At 39.1% G+C, this 18,849-nt stretch overlaps 1 protein-coding gene across 1 annotated transcript in view; it reads left to right on the forward strand.

Annotated features, from left to right (window-relative positions):
- doc2a (double C2-like domains, alpha) overlaps nt 1-18,849 on the forward strand; it is a 102,010-nt gene that overhangs the window by 63,333 nt on the left and 19,828 nt on the right. Inside the window, exons 6-7 of the mRNA XM_050069156.1 lie at nt 1,698-1,824; nt 2,872-2,931. Of these exons, the coding sequence (XP_049925113.1) occupies nt 1,698-1,824; nt 2,872-2,931 (187 nt within the window). The remainder of the gene's footprint in view (nt 1-1,697; nt 1,825-2,871; nt 2,932-18,849) is intronic.

Here is an 18,849-nt window from a genome sequence, read left to right on the forward strand (position 1 = left end):
GAGGTAATAAAAGTGAAGTGAAAAGTACAATATTGCCCCTGTGACATGTGGTGGAATGAAAAAAGTTGCTTAAAACAGTACCTCAAAATTGTGCTGAAGTACAGCACTTGAGTAAATGAACTTAGTTTCTCAACAGTTCGTATGATATCCTGCAAATAGTGGCTGTATAATTACACAAGGCAAAACAAATGGAGGATATATATACACCGTAAAACCCTTTTATTAGCCCATGTGGCTACACATTTTGACAAGAAAAGGCCTGTCTCAATTAGAAGGCCAGTTGTTGTTTTTTGTTTTTTAATAGAAGTTCTCAGATGTATAAAACCAGGTTGTTGGCGCCCCTCAAATCATGTGTCCGTTCCTCAGTTCCCCTGTAAGTTACATATATTTCCCTTTAGTGTGTAAGGGTCCTCAGATTAAAAGAATCAAATAGGTTTTTAATAAAAATTAATCAATTTTTAAACAAGTTATATTCATATTGGTTTAAATAATCAATTTAAATGTATTTCCTGATCTTTGTTGAGCAATGGATTTGTGTGAAGGAATTAAAGGCCTGTCCCAAATATAGGCCTGTTGATTTAAGTGATTTAAGCATTAATGTTAATTGAAGTTTTACCGTACACTGATTTCACAGCAAAAATTTATTTGGGTTGGGTTTGGTGTTAGGAATATAATATATAATGTTTGAAAACCAGGGTTAGGTCAAGAGAAGGTTAGACTACATCACATGTAAAATCCAATATGAAACCCCAATGATTAAACAGCTTATAATAAAATATTTAGAAGATGGTGATTAGGCCAGGTGGTGGTGTGGTAAGTGTAATTGAAAAGTTCAATATGGAAGGTCAAAGTGGGGAGCACCCTTAGTCCCAGAGACCCAGGTCATCAGACAGATGTGGTCAATATAAATAAAATATGAAAATTTAAAAAAAAAATCATGCAGACAGGATATTAATAAAAGTGAAAAGGTAAAACTAAGTCAAATAAATGAAGGTGAGCTTAGAGAATAATGTGGAGAGAGAGAGCTCAGCAGGCTGCTGACCTTTGAACACATTTACCTCAAACGGCTGAAAATCTCATTCTGATTCAGTTCATTCATAATAAATACACATTCTGGATGGACACCAGAGGTCAGTCTCAAACTCACACACACACACACACACACACACACACACACACACACACACACACACACACACACAGAGTCTTTTCCTATATGAATATATTTTCTGTTGAGATGATTTATTAAGCATATCTACAGGACATTTTCACCCGTCTATTTGGTGACACTCTCGTCTCAAGCTGTTGTTCTCTCCATGTTTTCCTGTCAGTGTTCCCTACTTGTTTACCTCCTCATTTAATATGCTGTTTGTGTTTGCTTTAATCCTGAGCTCCTGCCTGTGCTGTCACTGTTTTAATACGTCAGCTCAGTCATTGGCTCTGAAAGCTGCTTCCTCTTTCATCTCATCAGGTTCATAGAAAGAAGAAACGTCTTCTATCCTCTCTGTCGTTAACTTTCTTCTTGCTGTCTAACCTCTCTTGTTTCCTGCTTCCTCTCCTGTTTCCTCTCCTTGTCCCCCCCCCCCCCCCCCCTTTGTTTCCTTTCCTTGTTTTCTTTTCTGATTCCTCTCTCGTCTCCTTGTTTCCGCTCTTGATTGTTCACTTCATCTCCATGTTTCCTGCCTTCTTGTTTCCAGGTTGACTGTGTGTGACGAGGACAAGTTGACTCATAATGAGTTGATCGGAGAGTCCCGGGTGCCTCTGAAACGCGTGAAACCTGACCAGACGAAACATTTCCACACCTGCCTGGAGCACCCGCCTCCGGTAACACACGCACACACACATGCACGCACGCACGCACGCACACACACACACACACACACACACACACACACACACACATACATGCTTGCCTGTCTATGCTTGTGAGGACACTTATTAAAGGGGACCTATTATGCTTTTCCTAATTTTCTATCATATACTACATAATGTTACAGTGTTGGATGTTCAAATTAAATGTGGCTTAAGTTTAAAATAATGAGGTAAACTTACGTAAAAGTAATCCCTGTGAGCAAAAACCTTAAGACTTCAGACAGATCAGAAGCCAGAAGCTTTTTTGGGGTTTTTTTCATGGTAGAAAGTGCTACTATACTCCCTTAAAGTCAATCCCTGCTGCAATGACAATGCAGAGGCACTGAGAGCATAGATGAAGGAGACCTGGGAGCACCAATCAGAGCAGACTGGGCTTTTTTGGGAGGGGGCGTTAATGAGACAGGCACTACAATACAGTGTTTTAGACAGAGGGTGAATACAGAGATATTTAGACAGACAGTATTGGGATAATAAAATGTATTTTGAACATTACAGCATGTAAACATGTTCTATAGAATCATTAAATACAAGTATGAACCTGAAAATGAGCATAATAGTTCCCTTTTAAGATAATGCACATCCTAAACCTAATTCTAACCTGAGTGCTCTCCTGTTACACTTTCTCAAACAATGGTGATAGGACATATGTGCAGGAATTGGTGTAAAACAACAGAATTGTTTGCAAAAGATTAAAGTGACACTCTAAATGCTTCTTACGCTTCTAAGCATGGAGAAATGAATCCAGCAGCTTTATTGGTCCACTAAACAGGAAGGATGGGTGTAGGTGAAAGATAAAAAATGGCTTTATATGCTAATGTATTTCAGTTCAGAGTCTTCCAAACATACAGACACAGTCACGTCTTTGTCTGCATCCCAGAGTGTAAACAACTTTGGTAAAAAGCAACACACAGTGTCTGTTTTCAGCAGTAGTTTGATACTTTGAACAGAGGCTCTGCACACACATACCGAAGCATACTCACTCTATCTGCTCTCTTTCAGCTCCCCTCTCCGACCGCCATGGGCGAAGCCCTTCGAGGAATATCCTGCTATTTAAGAGAGGTAAGCGTTCATCTATCTGTCAATAAATGCAGGTCGCGGAGTTCACAGTCACATTCACATTCAGCACTGACCAGTGTGATGCGGAGGAACCAGACAAAAGGTCATGAGGTTACAAACATCAACAGGTTTCTGTCTTGTGAGAGTGAAATGTGATCACATGGCCCTCTGCTCCCTGGTGGGAATATAGCTTCTTTAAAGATTTGCTGGTCTGAAAGCAACTGGATTGGCTTTTGAATTTGTTTGAAATGATGCATTTCCTTCTATCGAAACACTGCAGACTGAAAAGGCCTCAGTCATACAGGCTGAATTTAGAGTGTATTTGTGAGGTAAAGAGGAGAATAAATCAGCGCTGCAGAGGAAACTGCTGAAGACCTGGCAATCAATGCTGCAGTGTGATGCTTATTTGTATAGTTTAATTATTGTTCAATGAATCTAATTAGTTTCTCATCTCAATTTACATTCGTATAGCTCTTACAATGTGTTAAACTGTTCAAGCAATTCATTTTTTCCACAACAAATTAAATTTATTTTGAGTTTTTGTAACAGGACAGGCTCGTTTGTAACTAGTAACATTAATTAGGTCAGCTTCCTTTCAGCTGCACAAATGAGCAAGTGTACCATTGATAATGCTGCCATGCTGTCATTATTAGTGTTATTAATTACACCTCATTATTAATACACTAGTTACACTGCATTAATTAATTCTGTTAGTTACTTTATTTATATTTATATAGTTATTAATGAGACAGTTAAGTCCAAAATCACAGCTACATATTTTCCTCTGTAGTGCTATTTATCAGTCTAGATTGTTTGGTGTGAGCTGCTGAGTGTTGGAGATATTAGCTGTCAAGATGTCTGCCTTCTCCCCAGTATAATGGAACTAGATGGCACTCAGCTTGTGGTGCTCAAAGTGACAAAAAAAATACATTTGAAAAACTCAACAGCAATGTCTCTTTCCAGAAATCATGACTCAGTTACTCAAGATAATCCACAGACCTTGTTGTGAGCAGTTTTATATTGAAACTATTTTCTCTCTACCAAACTGAACCCGACAACTGTATCACTGGACAGAAGGAAGCGTGCATCTACTCATGGATGAGAGACTCCGGCTTGTGACGGCACAAGATGTAAATAGTGGTGCCCTGTTTGGCTGACTTGAACAATCACATCAGTGAATTCAATCTCGTAATTGATGCATGCAAGTTACAAAGCTTATAAATTGAAATGCTTACCTTCAGCAACTGGAAATATTCCCTTTACTTTGATTTTGTCAGAAGGAAAGATGACAGAAACACGTTTACTGCAGGTAGTGATGCTAAAATGCTTTCCACTGGGAAAGAAAAACACCCCACCCATAAGACCATCCTGATGATGTAAGCTCAACATTCTGGTTTACTCTCTGTATCAGTCTGGACTCAGTGTCACCCAACACTTTCCAGAAATTTATATCCAATCAGGGCCAATCCGGGCCATGTAAGCAGCCAATCAGGGACTGCGTTGTAGTTGAAGATGAAAAAAGTAGTCCGCTGCTTGCAGTACAGTAATGGTGACTCCCAAAGCAACTAGCACTTACTCTTACATTAGTCAACACAGCAATTAGTGAAGTCATAATTTTTAGGTATTATTAGTTAATGTTATTAGGTACATTTTATTAATAATCCTTATAGTTACATCTTGTTATTAACATATTAATAATTGTAATAGTTACACTTCATTATCAATGTTATTAGTTACATCTTATTAACAACATTAGTAGTCACACCTTGTAATTAATTATGACCTCATTATTGATGTTTGTTAGTCACATCTGTGTGTGATAAGTGAAGGTCTGCCTGATTTCAAACAGGTTAAAATGTGAAATGGAATTGTTTCACTCCTACTGAAGACTGTTGTTGAGGAAAATAAATCTTGTCTGCTTGAGCCTCATGAGTTAATGAATGAAGACAGTCTGCTTCATCGGTGTGTTGAGCAGGAACTAAAAGTGACTTCACTCTGAAATGGAGTCAGAAAGGATTATCTTTGATGCTAATAAATGGTTAACCAAGAGGCTGAAGGAAACGATACTCTAATTGGCCTCTGTTTGTTTGTTTTTCTTTGCATATTTAGTTTTTCATAAGTCAGAATATTTGTTCCACTGTTCACTTGCTTTTCTCTGAATTATCTGAATTTAAGTCAGGGTGCCTACTACATTAATCAGAATCAAGAAAGTCAGTGAAAATACAAGCTGCATGTTGAAGAGAAACCTCTTCAGTTTTAAGTGATATTTGACTCTAAATGTCTCAGGATTCTGTCAAGTTTAAACCCATAAGAGTGAGTTAAGTGGCACTCGTGGTTATTTTGCGGCATCGTCGATTACAGTCAGAGGAGGCTTCACATGAGGAGCCAGTTTAAGCTTTCACTCCAGTGGTCTTTGGAAATGTCATTATTTAGAAGTAGGAGCATTTTGCAGAGCTTTTTTCCCCTCTGCATTTAACAAGCTAAAATGAGCTATTCACACACAGTTTTGATTCTTTAATAAACAATACGAGCTATGGAAAAAATCTTTTTGCTTAGGAACTATCTTTGAAACCACAGGCGACTTATGCAAAACTTTACACACTAACCACAAACACAACAAACCAGCTAAACATTATACATCTCATGCAGAAGCAAACATTTTTTGCAAAACTCTTTGAAAAAAAATGTGTTTTTGTGTAAATACAGGACACATAAACCAGCATTTGAATACGCACATGAAGCGCTTACTACACACTGCTAGTATAAATAAGAAACACTTGTGGCTTTTGGTTTTACTGTGGATAGAGCATAGCAGTCTACAACACAGTTTTGTCATACATGTAGTGAACACACATACAGTGGCAGGCAAAAGTTTGGGCACCCCTGGTCAAAATTCATTTTACTGTGAATAGTTAAGTAAGTAGAAGATGAACTGAACTCCAAAAGGCATGAAGTTAAAGATAAAACATTATTTTCAACATTTTAAGCAAGTTTAGTGTACAATGTTAGAGTGAAAAAAGGAAAGGAGAACCCTGCAAAAGTTTGGGTATCCCAAGACATTAGTGCCCTTAGACAACTAACAGGGTCTCAGACCATTAGCTTGTTAGGACTGTGTTGTTGAGGCTTATCATTGGGAACGGCCAGGTGATGCAAATTTCAAAGCTTTGTAAATACTCTGACTCCTGAAACCTTGCCCCAACAATCAGCAGCCATGGGCTCTTCTAAACAGCTGCCTAGCACTCTGAAAACAGATAGGCTAGCAAAAAGATAGCAAAGTGTTTTCAGCTAGCTGTTTCCTCAGTTTGTAATGTAATTAAGAAATAGCAGTTAACAAGAACTGTGATGTCAAGTTGAGGTCTAGAAGACCAAGAAAACTTTCAGAGAGAACTGCTCATAGGATTATTAGAAAGGCAAATCAAAACCCCCGTTTAACTGCAAAAGACCTGCAGGAAGATTTAGCAGACTCTGGAGTGGTGGTGCACTGTTCTGTTGTGCAGTGACACCTGTACAAAAATGACCTTCATTGAGTCATTTGAAGAAAACCTTTCCTGTGTCCTCAGCACAAAATTGAGCGTCAGAAATTTGCAAAGGAACATTTAAACAAGCCTGATGCTTTTTGGAAACCAGTCCTGTGCACTGATTAAGTTAATTTTGGATACAATGAGCAAAGGTATTTGCAGAAAAAAGCGTGCAGAATTTTCTAAAAAAAAAGACCACCTGTCCAACTGTTAAACACGGGGGTGGATCGATCATGCCTTGGGCTTGTGTTGTAGCCAATGGCATGGGGAACATCTCACAGGTAGAGGGAAGAATGGATTCAGTTAAAGTCCAGCAAATTCTGGAAGCAAACATCACACCATCTTGCTTCAGGTCCTTTTCCTTTTTTGTTATTTTGAAACTGTAAATGTGTCATATTTAACTTCATGCCTTTGGAAAATCAGGTCATTATCTTCTGTTTAACTACACACAGTGAATGAAATTATGACCAGGGGTCACAGAAGAAAATAACAACAAAAAAGTGTTAGAATTTTAAAAGAAATAGAAACTAGGCTAAAGCTCACCTTCTTTGTCAGCCTGACATAAGAATTCATTCACATCACATATGATACTGTCTTGAGCACAATGTGGAAAGGCAGTTGGCAAAATAGCGTAGCATGTAGGTACCAATGTTTACAGTTTTGCTAGAAGTGTGTTCTATCAGACAAACAGAATGTAAAGCAGATGACACACATTCATTTTGGCACACTCGGTAAATGCACTGGCTGCAAGTATTAATGTTTTCAGCAAGAATCACTTATTATTTACAGTTTTTTGCTTACCCTTTGCTTACGATCATCATCATCACCTTCTTAGCACAGCAGAAGTCTTCTCTTGTTAATGTTTTAACACTTTTGCATTGGTTTCACACATTTTTTACACTCTGTTTTACAAAACAGATAACACAGATCTCATAGAAAGACCCAGAACTCTATTGGATTAACTCTGTTATAAACAAAAGGAAAACAACTGACAGTGGATTGGAGTTGTGTGCATGATTAAGAATCTCTAATACACCTATGTGGAAGTAGTAGTTTGGAAGTATTTTTTTCCCCATGTTTTATTTTTTATGTTTGGTGAGTGTTGGAGCATTTTACAAACAGAATTTGTCATTTTGCCGAGCAACTTTCAGTTAAGGCCTGTGTGTTTTGAAAATGTGACTTTTGAATAGACAAATGTGTTCAAGCAACTGAGAAAAACTGTTAGTATTCAGAAAAAAAGTAAGCACTTGCAAGAGCAGACCTCTGCTGTGCTAAGAAGAAGTGATGATGATGAAGACTAAATGAATCCCAGTGTCATTATAGTAAGTGTGTCTCAGCAATCGAGAAAAACTATCACATTCTGCCTGCACTTTGATTAAACCCATTTTATTTATTTAGTCCTTTATTTAATCATCTAATTGAGACCATTAGAGAGCTGTATACAAGAGCATCCATCGACACACAATGATTTAATTTATTCAGATACTTGTGTTCAAGTCATTCATTTCTTCCAAAAGTGTAAGGCTTGCTGAAGGAGTTTCCACTTCTCAGCGGCCTCCTGGCACTTCTACAGCTTCATCAATGTAAAATATTTTAGTCTATATTTATAATAGCACCTCCTTTCAGTTACCTAGTTTAGTGTATGGTTTTGTGTTTTTTTTTCTTTGTAGAACAGCCCAGGAGTGACTGCACTTACTGCTCTACAAAATGTGGAAACAACACTGAAAAAGCAAATCTTTTTTCCTCAGTAAAAAAAAAAAAAATACTTGACATAAACAAGCAGCTGGTGAAGCAACTGGTTTTCAGGGCATTTGAAACTTTTTATTGTATAACTTTGTACAGATAAGTTGCCAGATGCATTTTCAGTGTAATAATATGAGTTTTCAGTGTGAGCAGATGAGTTTTCATAAAGAACAGATGAGTTTTCACTGATTTTTTTTATTGTGAACACATGCATTTTCAGAGTGAACAGATGAGTTTTCAGTGCAAAGATGTGTAGAATTTCTGCTGTCCTGATGCCAATGTGGAGTTTGTTCCAAAAATGTCCCTCATCATAGTGAGGGAGCAGCAATGGATGGGCTGGGATGTTTAAGGCACAACAGGCAAATACAAATATTTTGAGTTGGATTCGAGCAGCGACTGTGAGCTCATGCAGGGTGTGGCAACCCATTCTCACTCTCAGGTCATCACATGCTGATGCTCTGCCATGCACCTTCAGTGTCTGCTAATGACCTTTAAGAAATCCTTCAACATCTGTATAAGTCAGTGGATTTGGTCTCACATGCAACACAAACAGCAGCCTCCTGGGTAAAAGTCCTGTGTTTTTCTGACACATCCACCCCAACCTCCTTCCAATGCAGCTTTTGTAGTATCAGTTGAGAGGACGGTGTGTCACATACAGACACGAAAGGGAGACTTGTGCTTTTGGATCAGATGTCCATGGGCCTGACAAAGTGTCAGTATTTGATGACCTGAGAGAGAGACCACCCTGGATGCAGAGGAGCAGGGTAGTGTGGGAGGACATGGACAACCCCCAGTTAAAAACTGCAATAACTAAATACACCCCATATGCTGTATTATTTTGGTGGTTGACAGCTGTGGAATAAATGTCCTGCACTTTGGCCAAAGTGTTTTACTCATTTTTCTTCATTTTTACAGGATCTGAACTAGATAATCTGTCTCTGCTGTCATTTCTTTCTGTGCTCCGATCCAGCAGACATTCATCACAATCTCACATGCCTCAAAGCTTAATGTGCAGTCTGACACAAATTGAAACCAAGATTTCATTAGACTCATCTCACACAGTGTGACAGAATCCCTGTTATTGAACAGGTTTAAACCACAGACTTGCTGATGTGTGGCAGCAGTGCAGAGCCTCCTCAGCAGCTGTATTACAACCAGGGAAGGTTATTAATTATATTTTTCCCAGGTAATGTGATTCTGATTCTCCCCATGACGGTGAAATAATTTAGTGAGGGACCGTGGTAATCCAGGGACACATGTCACCAAGCAGTCAAGACCTAATGTGGTCTCTAATTCAGAATAAGAATAAGAATAAATGCAAATATTATACAGTATATTTCTCAAATTGCCATTAAGCCCCATAAATACTATTGATTAATGTAACTACTACCATGTGTGTTAATCAGAGACTGAAATATCTTCTTCCTCTGTGCCAAAGAGCTCCATTGGTGTCCAAAAACTATTAAAAAGATGAGCCACACTGTTGCATGGGGTGACATGTTTCTTCATTACCATGAATGTACACACTATCATTTATTTTGACTCAATCCCACATACAACGTGCTGCTGCTACAAATACTCATTTATGCACCAAATGTGGATTAACCCACCGCTGAAAATAGTCCACAGCAAATGCAAATTAAAATAATCATGATAATAATAATAATCATTCGGACCGGATGATTATTATTATCATGATTAATTTAATTTTTTGTATTGGTTTAAGTCTGCACATGGGATTTGTTGACAATAATAATACATTATAAGAAACAAGAAACAAGGTTGGGTGTCTTTAGGATTAAGCAAGTTTAGTTACTATGGTAAGGTTTAGGGAAAAAAACATGGTGACAGTGTACCTTAGAATGACTCAAAGTTCACTCAGAGTTCACATGGTTCTGAACACCAGTGTCCTGGGGAAAGTCCTGAAGGAAAGTCACATGTTTTACACAAATTCCAGGATCATAATTACGTAGGATATGTACCAATTTTGGCGCGTTACTTTTCACAGGAAAACGTATGAACAGTGCAAGAAAACAGCCTGTTAGGTTGCAGTGGGGTTGATGGGTAGGCTACGTGAGCTAAGTGGACAGGAGGGTGGGTAGGTCTGAATGAAATCACAGAGGTAATGGAGCACAGAGCCATGAACAGCTTTGTAGGTTAGTGTGAGGATTTTGAACCTAATGCGGGAGTGAAGAGTAAGCCTGTAAAAGTTGAAGTAATAGGCTATATGAGTTATATGTTCATTTGTGGAGGTGAGTGAGAATATGGGCAGCACAGTTTTTAACATATTAATATTTACTAGTGATAAAGGATGGGAGACCAAAAACAAACAAAAAAGCATTATAGTAATTAAAGCAGCTGTGCGGAACTTTACGTTTTCGTTGATTATAGTGCCCCCTTTGGTCGAAGCGGTATGACACCCACAGCCTGGTGTCGTAAAATCTCAACTGCAACCGGCAATTANCGACCGAGGTTTACATGCTTTTGGGCTCGAGCCCTATCACTGTCCCCTTTAGCCTTCTTCTGTTCTTTTTCTTTTAGATGGTGCTCCTTCTTTATCTGCCATGACATCGAAAGTACAACCAAGTCCTTATAGATACATCTGGTAAAACTGTTATGTGTTCAGCAATGCCAGTTACGTACCGCTTACTTCAAGAACACTCTCTGTAAACACGGCTCTTCTTCTTCTCTCAATTTATTGGCGGATCACAAACAACTTCCAGGTGCATACCACCACCTACTGTACAAGAGTGTGCAATGTGTCCGAAATCATTCACTACTCCCTACTACATGTCATTTAGCCTGTTTCTTAAATCCTACTCGTAAACACAGCTGTGGTTTAATGGCTGCGGGCCACTGCGGGCCGCTGCAGGCGTGCAGACTTACTTCCACCTCCGGGTGCCATATTCTTGTTTGCCGACCCGACCGAGGCTACGCTAAATAGCCATATAGAGAAAGGCTTTTTTGTCACTGTTGGGTTTACATAAATATGCGGATCTTCAAGGGGGGTGATACAAACTAGGGACAGTTTTTTCTTTAAATCTGAAATAAACAAAGGTGTGAAGCACTTTTCTATGTGTCTATGTGACAAGAAAGGTTTCATTTTTGTAATATTATGAAGGTGAAGGAATGAGGTTCTAGTAATGTTATTGGTGTAAAACAAGAGAGGACAGGCTGTCAAAGGTGACAGGTTTTTGACAAGGGTGGATGGAGATACTAGAGTGTTGTTAATGTTTAGACTAAGGTTGCATGCTTTATTTATGGTTGAGACTGCCAATCAGTATAGTCTCTGTTTTTCAACAAGTGAGTTTAAATGAATCAGAGTCTTGTTTTAATGTCTTTTAAACAGGCAGAGAGGATCAGAGTTTAGTCAGTCATATCAGGCTTGGTTGATAAATAAATTAGAGTGTCGTCAGCATAACAGTAGAATCCTAGCCCATACTTTCTAATGATGTATCTTAGAGGCAGCATGTGATTGCAGAATGAAAGTGAGCCCAAGATGAAGCCCTGGAAGACTCCTTGTTTTACAGAGACTGAGTGATAGACTGGCCATTGGCCAATATGATGACAGATTGAGAACGGTCTATAAGGCATGATGTAAACCATTTCAGAGCTAATCCTGGTATGACCAGTGATTTCTCCATGTGGTCAAGTAAGAAGTAATAACTAGCTATGTCGAAGGCTGCACTTAAGTCCAAGTGCTGTTCATGAAATCTGTGACCAGTCCTGAAGCCTGACTGAAACAGCTAATGACTGGAGTGGTAGATTTTGAGCTGCTCTGAAAATTGGGCATTCTGAGATTTTGGGCAGGAAAGGCAGATTAGAGATAGGTTTGTAGTTGGAGAGCTCATCAAAATCACTACCATCCTTTTGGGGCATGGGAGTAATGACAGCAGATTTTAGTTCAGAAGGTACAATGCCATTTGACAGGAAGGAGATAGAGAGAGAAAGGAGAAAGAGAGTCAGAGAGTGTGTGAATAGAGATGAAATGACAGATGATGAACCGCCCAGAGGAGTTTAAACTGACAGAAGAACAAGATGATCCGCCGGGACCTGAGAATTACACTTTTTTCTGTCCTGAATAGTTTGAAGAAAAGTAACCGATTTGAACAGGAACTTTTCTTCCAGTTCAGTCCATGAATATGAAGTCAGGTCACGTAACTGAGGGTCATTCAAACTTTTACAGCTTTTTTTTAAAGGCTTGTGGAGATCTTAAATTTTAAGGATACTATCCATCAAGCTGAAGTGCAGAGAGGTAAGATTAAAATGATGCACATGATATTGAGAAACCAAAGAAATGTATTTGTCTGTCTGTCTGTCTGTCTGTCTGTCTGTCTGTCTGTCTGGATAGATAGATAGATAGATAGATAGATAGATAGATAGATGCAAAAACATACAAGTTAAAAAGAGAGTCGCTTGGTGAAACAAGAGGACATTATGATAGCTCATTAGAGCCACTGTGAGGAAACAGAACATGTTGATTTTGAGGAAAAAACATCCTAACTTTATCAGCAAATGATCAAAGAAAAAAGACAGGTAAGACATTATTGTCATCCATCTGCACACAGAACAACAAATCGTGTTTCTCCTGGTGCCTGGTGCAAATAAAAAGAATGAATGATGCAACCTACAGTGGGAGCGAAGCAACATTCACACTACACATACTGTACGGTGCAAACAACATGATAGAAACACATGTACAAATATGAAGTGCAATGAAAAATATGTGGTGCAATAGTAGAAAAAAAAATGGCACCTTACAATGGCACAGTGTTTGTGTGTGTGTGTGTGTGTGTGTGTGTGGTGGTGGTGGGGTGTTTACCTTGGGGGCAGCAGTGTGTTGAGGAGGTTGACAGCTGACTCTGGAGGATCTTGCATAGATCTTCCAGACTCCTTTTCCAGACGACAGCGGAGTGAAGAGTCTGTGTGAGAGGCCTGACCTTGGAGGTCCTGCTTGTGCAGCCATTAGTATAAATGTCATGGATGGAGGGGAGAGAGGTCCCAGTGATAAAGTCTGCTGTCCTCACTATCCTCTGTAGTGACTTTCAGTCTAAATTGTTGCAGTTCCCATACTAGAAAGTATATACATTTACATGCACACTAATAAACTACTGTTATTCCAAATGGTAATATATTTTGAATTTGATTTGGGTCATGTAAACAGCATATTCCATTGGGTATTCCATGTGGATATTCCAAATTAGGCCTTATTCTGTATTTAGCATTTTCCGATTTAGACATGTGGGATATGGTGGTGTTAATTGGGTTTTACGACACATTTTCACTCCAACCTCGTCACATATCACCGCTTGGTCGTGGACTTTCCACACCGACATGTGACGTGCAAGGCAACCTTCTGGGACGCCATGTCAGCTTCAGCCTGTAACATGCATAGTGTGTTTTCACAGGAAATGTACAGTTTACATGCAGTCTTTTTCAAATTAAACGTACTACGTCAGTGCAACACCGTGAACAGATGTTTGTTATCCTTCAACAACAAATGCACATGGTTATGTTTAGCCAACAAATGCACATGGTTGGGTTAAGGCAACAAAAGAACAGGGTTTGGCTTTACATTCATATGGGAAGTGAACACCAGCCTTCCAGGTGAAAGTCAGTGGTTTTTAGACCCATCCACCAACCCAACAACCCACCCTACTTAGACTTTTCGCCCCCTGTACTTATGTTGTTATCCGGCTGCGTTTCCCCTGATGTCACTGAGCACTGTTACACAATGACAGGGACTGACGTGAAATGACGGCTTTTTTTGTCATTGTCTAAGTCACTGCTCAGGCACTGGTATTCAACGACTTCAGAATAAGACTGTGTTGGGTTTTAGGAGCATTCTTTGGGAATGTATATAACACATTCAGAAAATGCATCTCAACTGGGGTTTTTACTGTGACACAGAACCTCTTGTCTGTTTACGGTCGGCTCTGTGCATTGTCATGGATATGTTGTACACAAACCAACTTGCCAATAGTTTGCAAGGCTGATGTATAGATGCATGCCCAACAGAAAATCCTACGTTTCTGGTCAGAAGGAGGAACACTTGGATATCAACAGGTTTTTGGATATGCGCAGATATCGCAAGGTGAATCTTTTAAAGAAGGTGTTTGAAGGAATGAAAGAGAGAGGCTGTGTTAGCATGGTCTAACAGCGTATGAGTATTCCTGGCTGCATGGAAATAGGAGTATTAGTGAAATATTGATTTTCATAATTATATTAGGAATATTGTCTTTTTAGGAAAAAGGACAAAAACCTGGCTATTATGTGCATGTACAAGTAGCCATTGATGCAGCTGGTCAGGATGGTCTTGATTGCTCCTCTGTTGATGGTGGACAGGATGGGTGGTGGGAAGCTGGCTCTCTTCAGACGGCAGAGGCAGTGGAGATACCACCTTCTTGGTCAGGGAGATGCAGGTTTGTGACCAGCTGAGGTCACCGGCAATGTGCACAGCACCCCAATAAACATGGTGCTCCTGACTTGTTCCACACATGATTAACTGATTAGAAGAGAGAGGTGGGCAGCGTTGGTCTTTGTGAAGTCAGTTGTCATATCTTTGATCTTATCAAAGTTAAAATACAGGTTGTTATCTTGACAGCCACTCCACCTCTCCTATGTACGCTGTCTTATCATTGTTGCTGATTTGACATACCAGTGTCGTGTCATCTGCAAACTTGATAATATGATTGAAGTTATATCTGGTCGCCAGTGCTGAGTGTAGTGGCTGCAGTGGTGTTGTTCCTGATGTGCACTCCCTGGCCCCAGAATCCAGTTACAATGGGAAATATTAAAGCTATAATCTTACAAGAAGTAAGAAGGCATAATCTGCACCACAGGTTTCCAGTAATGTTTTTATATATCCTGTTGTGCCTAATAGTACATTACTTAGGGAAAGGGGTGGCAATGTAAATCTGCTGTGCCAAGAAGAATCAGGCAGTCTCTTCTCATCTTCAGTGTCAACAAAATACTGGAGTTTTGTTGCAGTGTCCAGTGGTGGAAAGTATTAAATACATTTACTCAGCTACTGTACTTTATTACAATTTCGTGGTCATGTACTTCACTTGAGTATTTCCATTTACCTTCACTGTATCTGTGGAGGGAAATATTGTACTTTGTACTTCATAACATTTAGGCACTTTAGAAAAAAAAGACATATACGTTTTAAAAAATACAACAAATGGTTTAAGATTAATGTGGTGGTTCCTGATTTTAGAGCTTGTGACCCATTAAAAAACAGCAGTGTCTCATTGTGGCTCTTTGTCACATTTCATGGACATATGAAGTATGAAAACATCCAACGAAAAGTGACATACATACTTAATGGTGCATCAGTATTTTTACTTTTATTACTTAAGGCATGTTGTTCTCTGTGAAAGAAAACAAACTAAATTTGAAACTAAAAATACAGATTTTTTTTGTGGTTTATCACTCAAAAATGGTCCAAAATGTTATTTTGACACCATCCCTGTATACATTTGTAAGTAAACTGTGAAAAATACCTGGGAGACTTCAAGGTGCCAGACCACATTACAGCTCAGTCCAGCACCCTTACAAACCTGCCTGGGGGATTTTAAATCCTTGAAGTGTCCCACAGCTGGCTTTACTTTTTTCCAATTTCTAGAGCTGTGAAGATAGTTAAGGAGGGATTAGGTGGAAACTCACTGACCTTAGGGTTCAAATAACAGAAAAGAAGTCATATTATTTTGAAAAGTAAACAGAGATGCCTCGGCTTGCCCAATTATCAGTTTGTTGAACACATAAGTGCAGCCTCAGTAAATTCTAGAGTGACCAAATACCACCAGCAGTGGATGTTGAAAAGGTCTCAGAGAGGCAGGTAAATTGAGTTATAAAATATTCATCAGGGTTGATGCTTCAGGCCTGATTGGTGTGTTTCATGTTAAACTACACTCTACATTTGATGGCTGAAGGCTGAGTGTGTGGATCAAAAAGGTTTCATCATACTAAATCTGAATATAAAATGTTTCCGTACAGTGGTTTTATCTGTCCTTTACCACTTTTAACTTTCATAGGCAGGAAAAGTCCTCAAATCTTTAATAGCACTTCAAAGGAACACATCACCCACTAAATGACTATCTGTAAATCAATTAGTCATGTCACTGTATTACCTTGAATTGACTGCCTCTACAGAAAACCGCGCATGTATTAATTTATCATTGACTGGGGACCATGTTTAACAACAGCAAAACAATATCAAAACATTTGTTCACATACTCCTACACAACTCATGCTGTATAAACCAAGTCTATTTCTTGTAGTTGAATGCTCAGTACTTCAGAAACACTTGTGACTTGTTGGTCTTGACATAGGTTTAGACTCTGAACTTGTTGGTCTTGATTTAAGTCTTGACTTGGGACTTGTTGGTTTTGATTTAGGTTTTGATTTGGAACTTGTCAGCCTTGACATAGGTTTTGACTTTGGATTAGTTGGTCTTGATTTAGGTCTTGAGTTGATAAGTTGGCTTTGAGTTAGGACTTGGCTTGTGACTTATTGGTCTTCTCAAAGGTTTTGGCTGGGGACTTGTCGGTCTTGTTTAGGTCTTGACTTGGGTTTAGACTCTGGATTGTTGGTCTTGATTTAGGACTTGTTTGTCTTCACTTTGGCCTTGACTTGGGATACGTTGGCCATGATTTTTGTCATACCACTTGTATCTTTATGATTTCATGTGACAATTGAATTGAATTGAATTGAATTGAACTGAATTGAATTTGGGCTTGCTGTTTCCCTCTGCTTCCAGTGTTTATGCTAAGCTAGGCTAACCCTGTTCTGACTACAGCTCTCTTTAACACACTGACATTAAATTGACATTCATTTGAACATCTCACTCTCAGAAAGAAAAAAGGAGAATAAGACTATTTCTCAAAATGTTAAATTGCTTTTTTAATAGGTAGAAAAGTGATCCACATTTACTGGAACTGGATCAAGCTGGACTCTATACAAAGATAGGCACATACAGAATGTAAGTCCCTTCTATTTTCATCAGTTCAGACTTCCTCCTCTCCACGTGGGGAGAAAACAGCAGTAGAATGGTGCAAAACCTATTATCTGAATTAGTCCTTATTATATGCCCTCTAACTGGGATCATTTCCAGTAAATTAAACCGTCATGAGATGAAACTACTTCTCATTTTTTCTGGATGAGTCCTGGACCTCTTAAAGACCTCTGGGAATGTCTGAACTGCAGGTTGGAAAATCTCAACTCTCAGTGACTCATTTGCTCTGATATACTCGGCCAGTGAAGTGACATAATTTCACTTGTTCCCAGTACAATTTCAGGCCTTTCGGGTTTTTTTTAGACATTGTAGAAGTGTTACCTCAGTCAGACCGGCTTTTGGTTGATTACAACTTGGGCCACAGTTTTAGTCTAACTGACTTCTTTTCAGCGAGGTCATCATGTTCCCAGATCTCAGATATTAACTTGGTGAGTACAATGTTGTTATTACTTGACAACATTACAGTAATAATACCCCTAAATTGTAATAACACAGAATTAATTAATAAGTCTGGAAGACATTTTGTTGTTTTCACATATTCACTGATCAATAAGAAGCATCTTTGAAGTGTTTAGATAATGATGTTGCTTCTCCAGACTCCTAAAACATGTGAACAACTTTTTGAAATCAGCATCATCAACACTGAATGAAGCCTGACTTGAAATAGAGATGTAGACTTTGAGAAAGTTTTTAGAGTTGTTTGTCCACTTTAACACAGGTGGCTCATTACTTCACATTGATTACTGACTACCAGCTGCGACAATGTCGTGACAGCTGGTATTATTTTCACCTTGTGAGTCTTTGTGCGTGTGTGAGTGTCATCATGACAAAATGTGAGTTTGAGTATTTTGCCAGGTCAGTCTATGGACAGATTCTGTTACCACATTAGCACTGCAACCATTTTCTTGGACTAGGTTTGGGTCTGACTGTTCTTCACCTGGGACTTGGTTTTGGTCTGGTCATGACTTGGGACTTGGTTTGAGTCTGATTGATTATGACTTGGGACTTGGTTTGAGTCTGATTGGCAATGACTTGGGACTTGGTTTGAGTCTGATTGGCAATGACTTGGGACTTGGTTTGGGTCTGATCAGTCATGACTTGGGACTTGGTTTGGGTCTTGTTATCTTGACTTGGTTCACATGATTACATGGTTTGATTTTGATGGCTGCCTTTGATTTGTGTTTGCAGATGAAACCTGTAACTTCGCAGTTTGCCATTTATTTCTGAAATGGAATCAAGGACTGTGTTTACACAACAACAGTGACCCACCAGGGGCCTGTATCACGAAGCAGGATTAATGTCTTAGCGAGGTAACTTCAGGGTTAACCCTGGGTTTTCGGTCTCACGAAGCCGGTTCAGTTCTGATCGGGGTAGATCACCATGGTAACTTACTCTGAACGGCTATCCTGCTCCGGAGCAGGGTAAGTTCAGGGTTACATCTAATCCTATAAAAAGCACCACCCACTGGCCAATCAGCTGTTTGGAAAAAAATGACTCCGCTGACAGAAATGCAGCCCAGTCATGACGGGAAGTTTAATTAATTTGATTGATTTTGATTTGAAAGTTTATTTTGAACATTAAAAAAGAAAAGAAAGCAACAACAACAGACAATGAAAAGATTGTTCAAAAACGAGTGGAAAGAAG

This window comes from Epinephelus moara, chromosome 18 (genome assembly GCF_006386435.1).
Source record: "Epinephelus moara isolate mb chromosome 18, YSFRI_EMoa_1.0, whole genome shotgun sequence".
NCBI classification, from domain to species: domain Eukaryota; kingdom Metazoa; phylum Chordata; class Actinopteri; order Perciformes; family Serranidae; genus Epinephelus; species Epinephelus moara.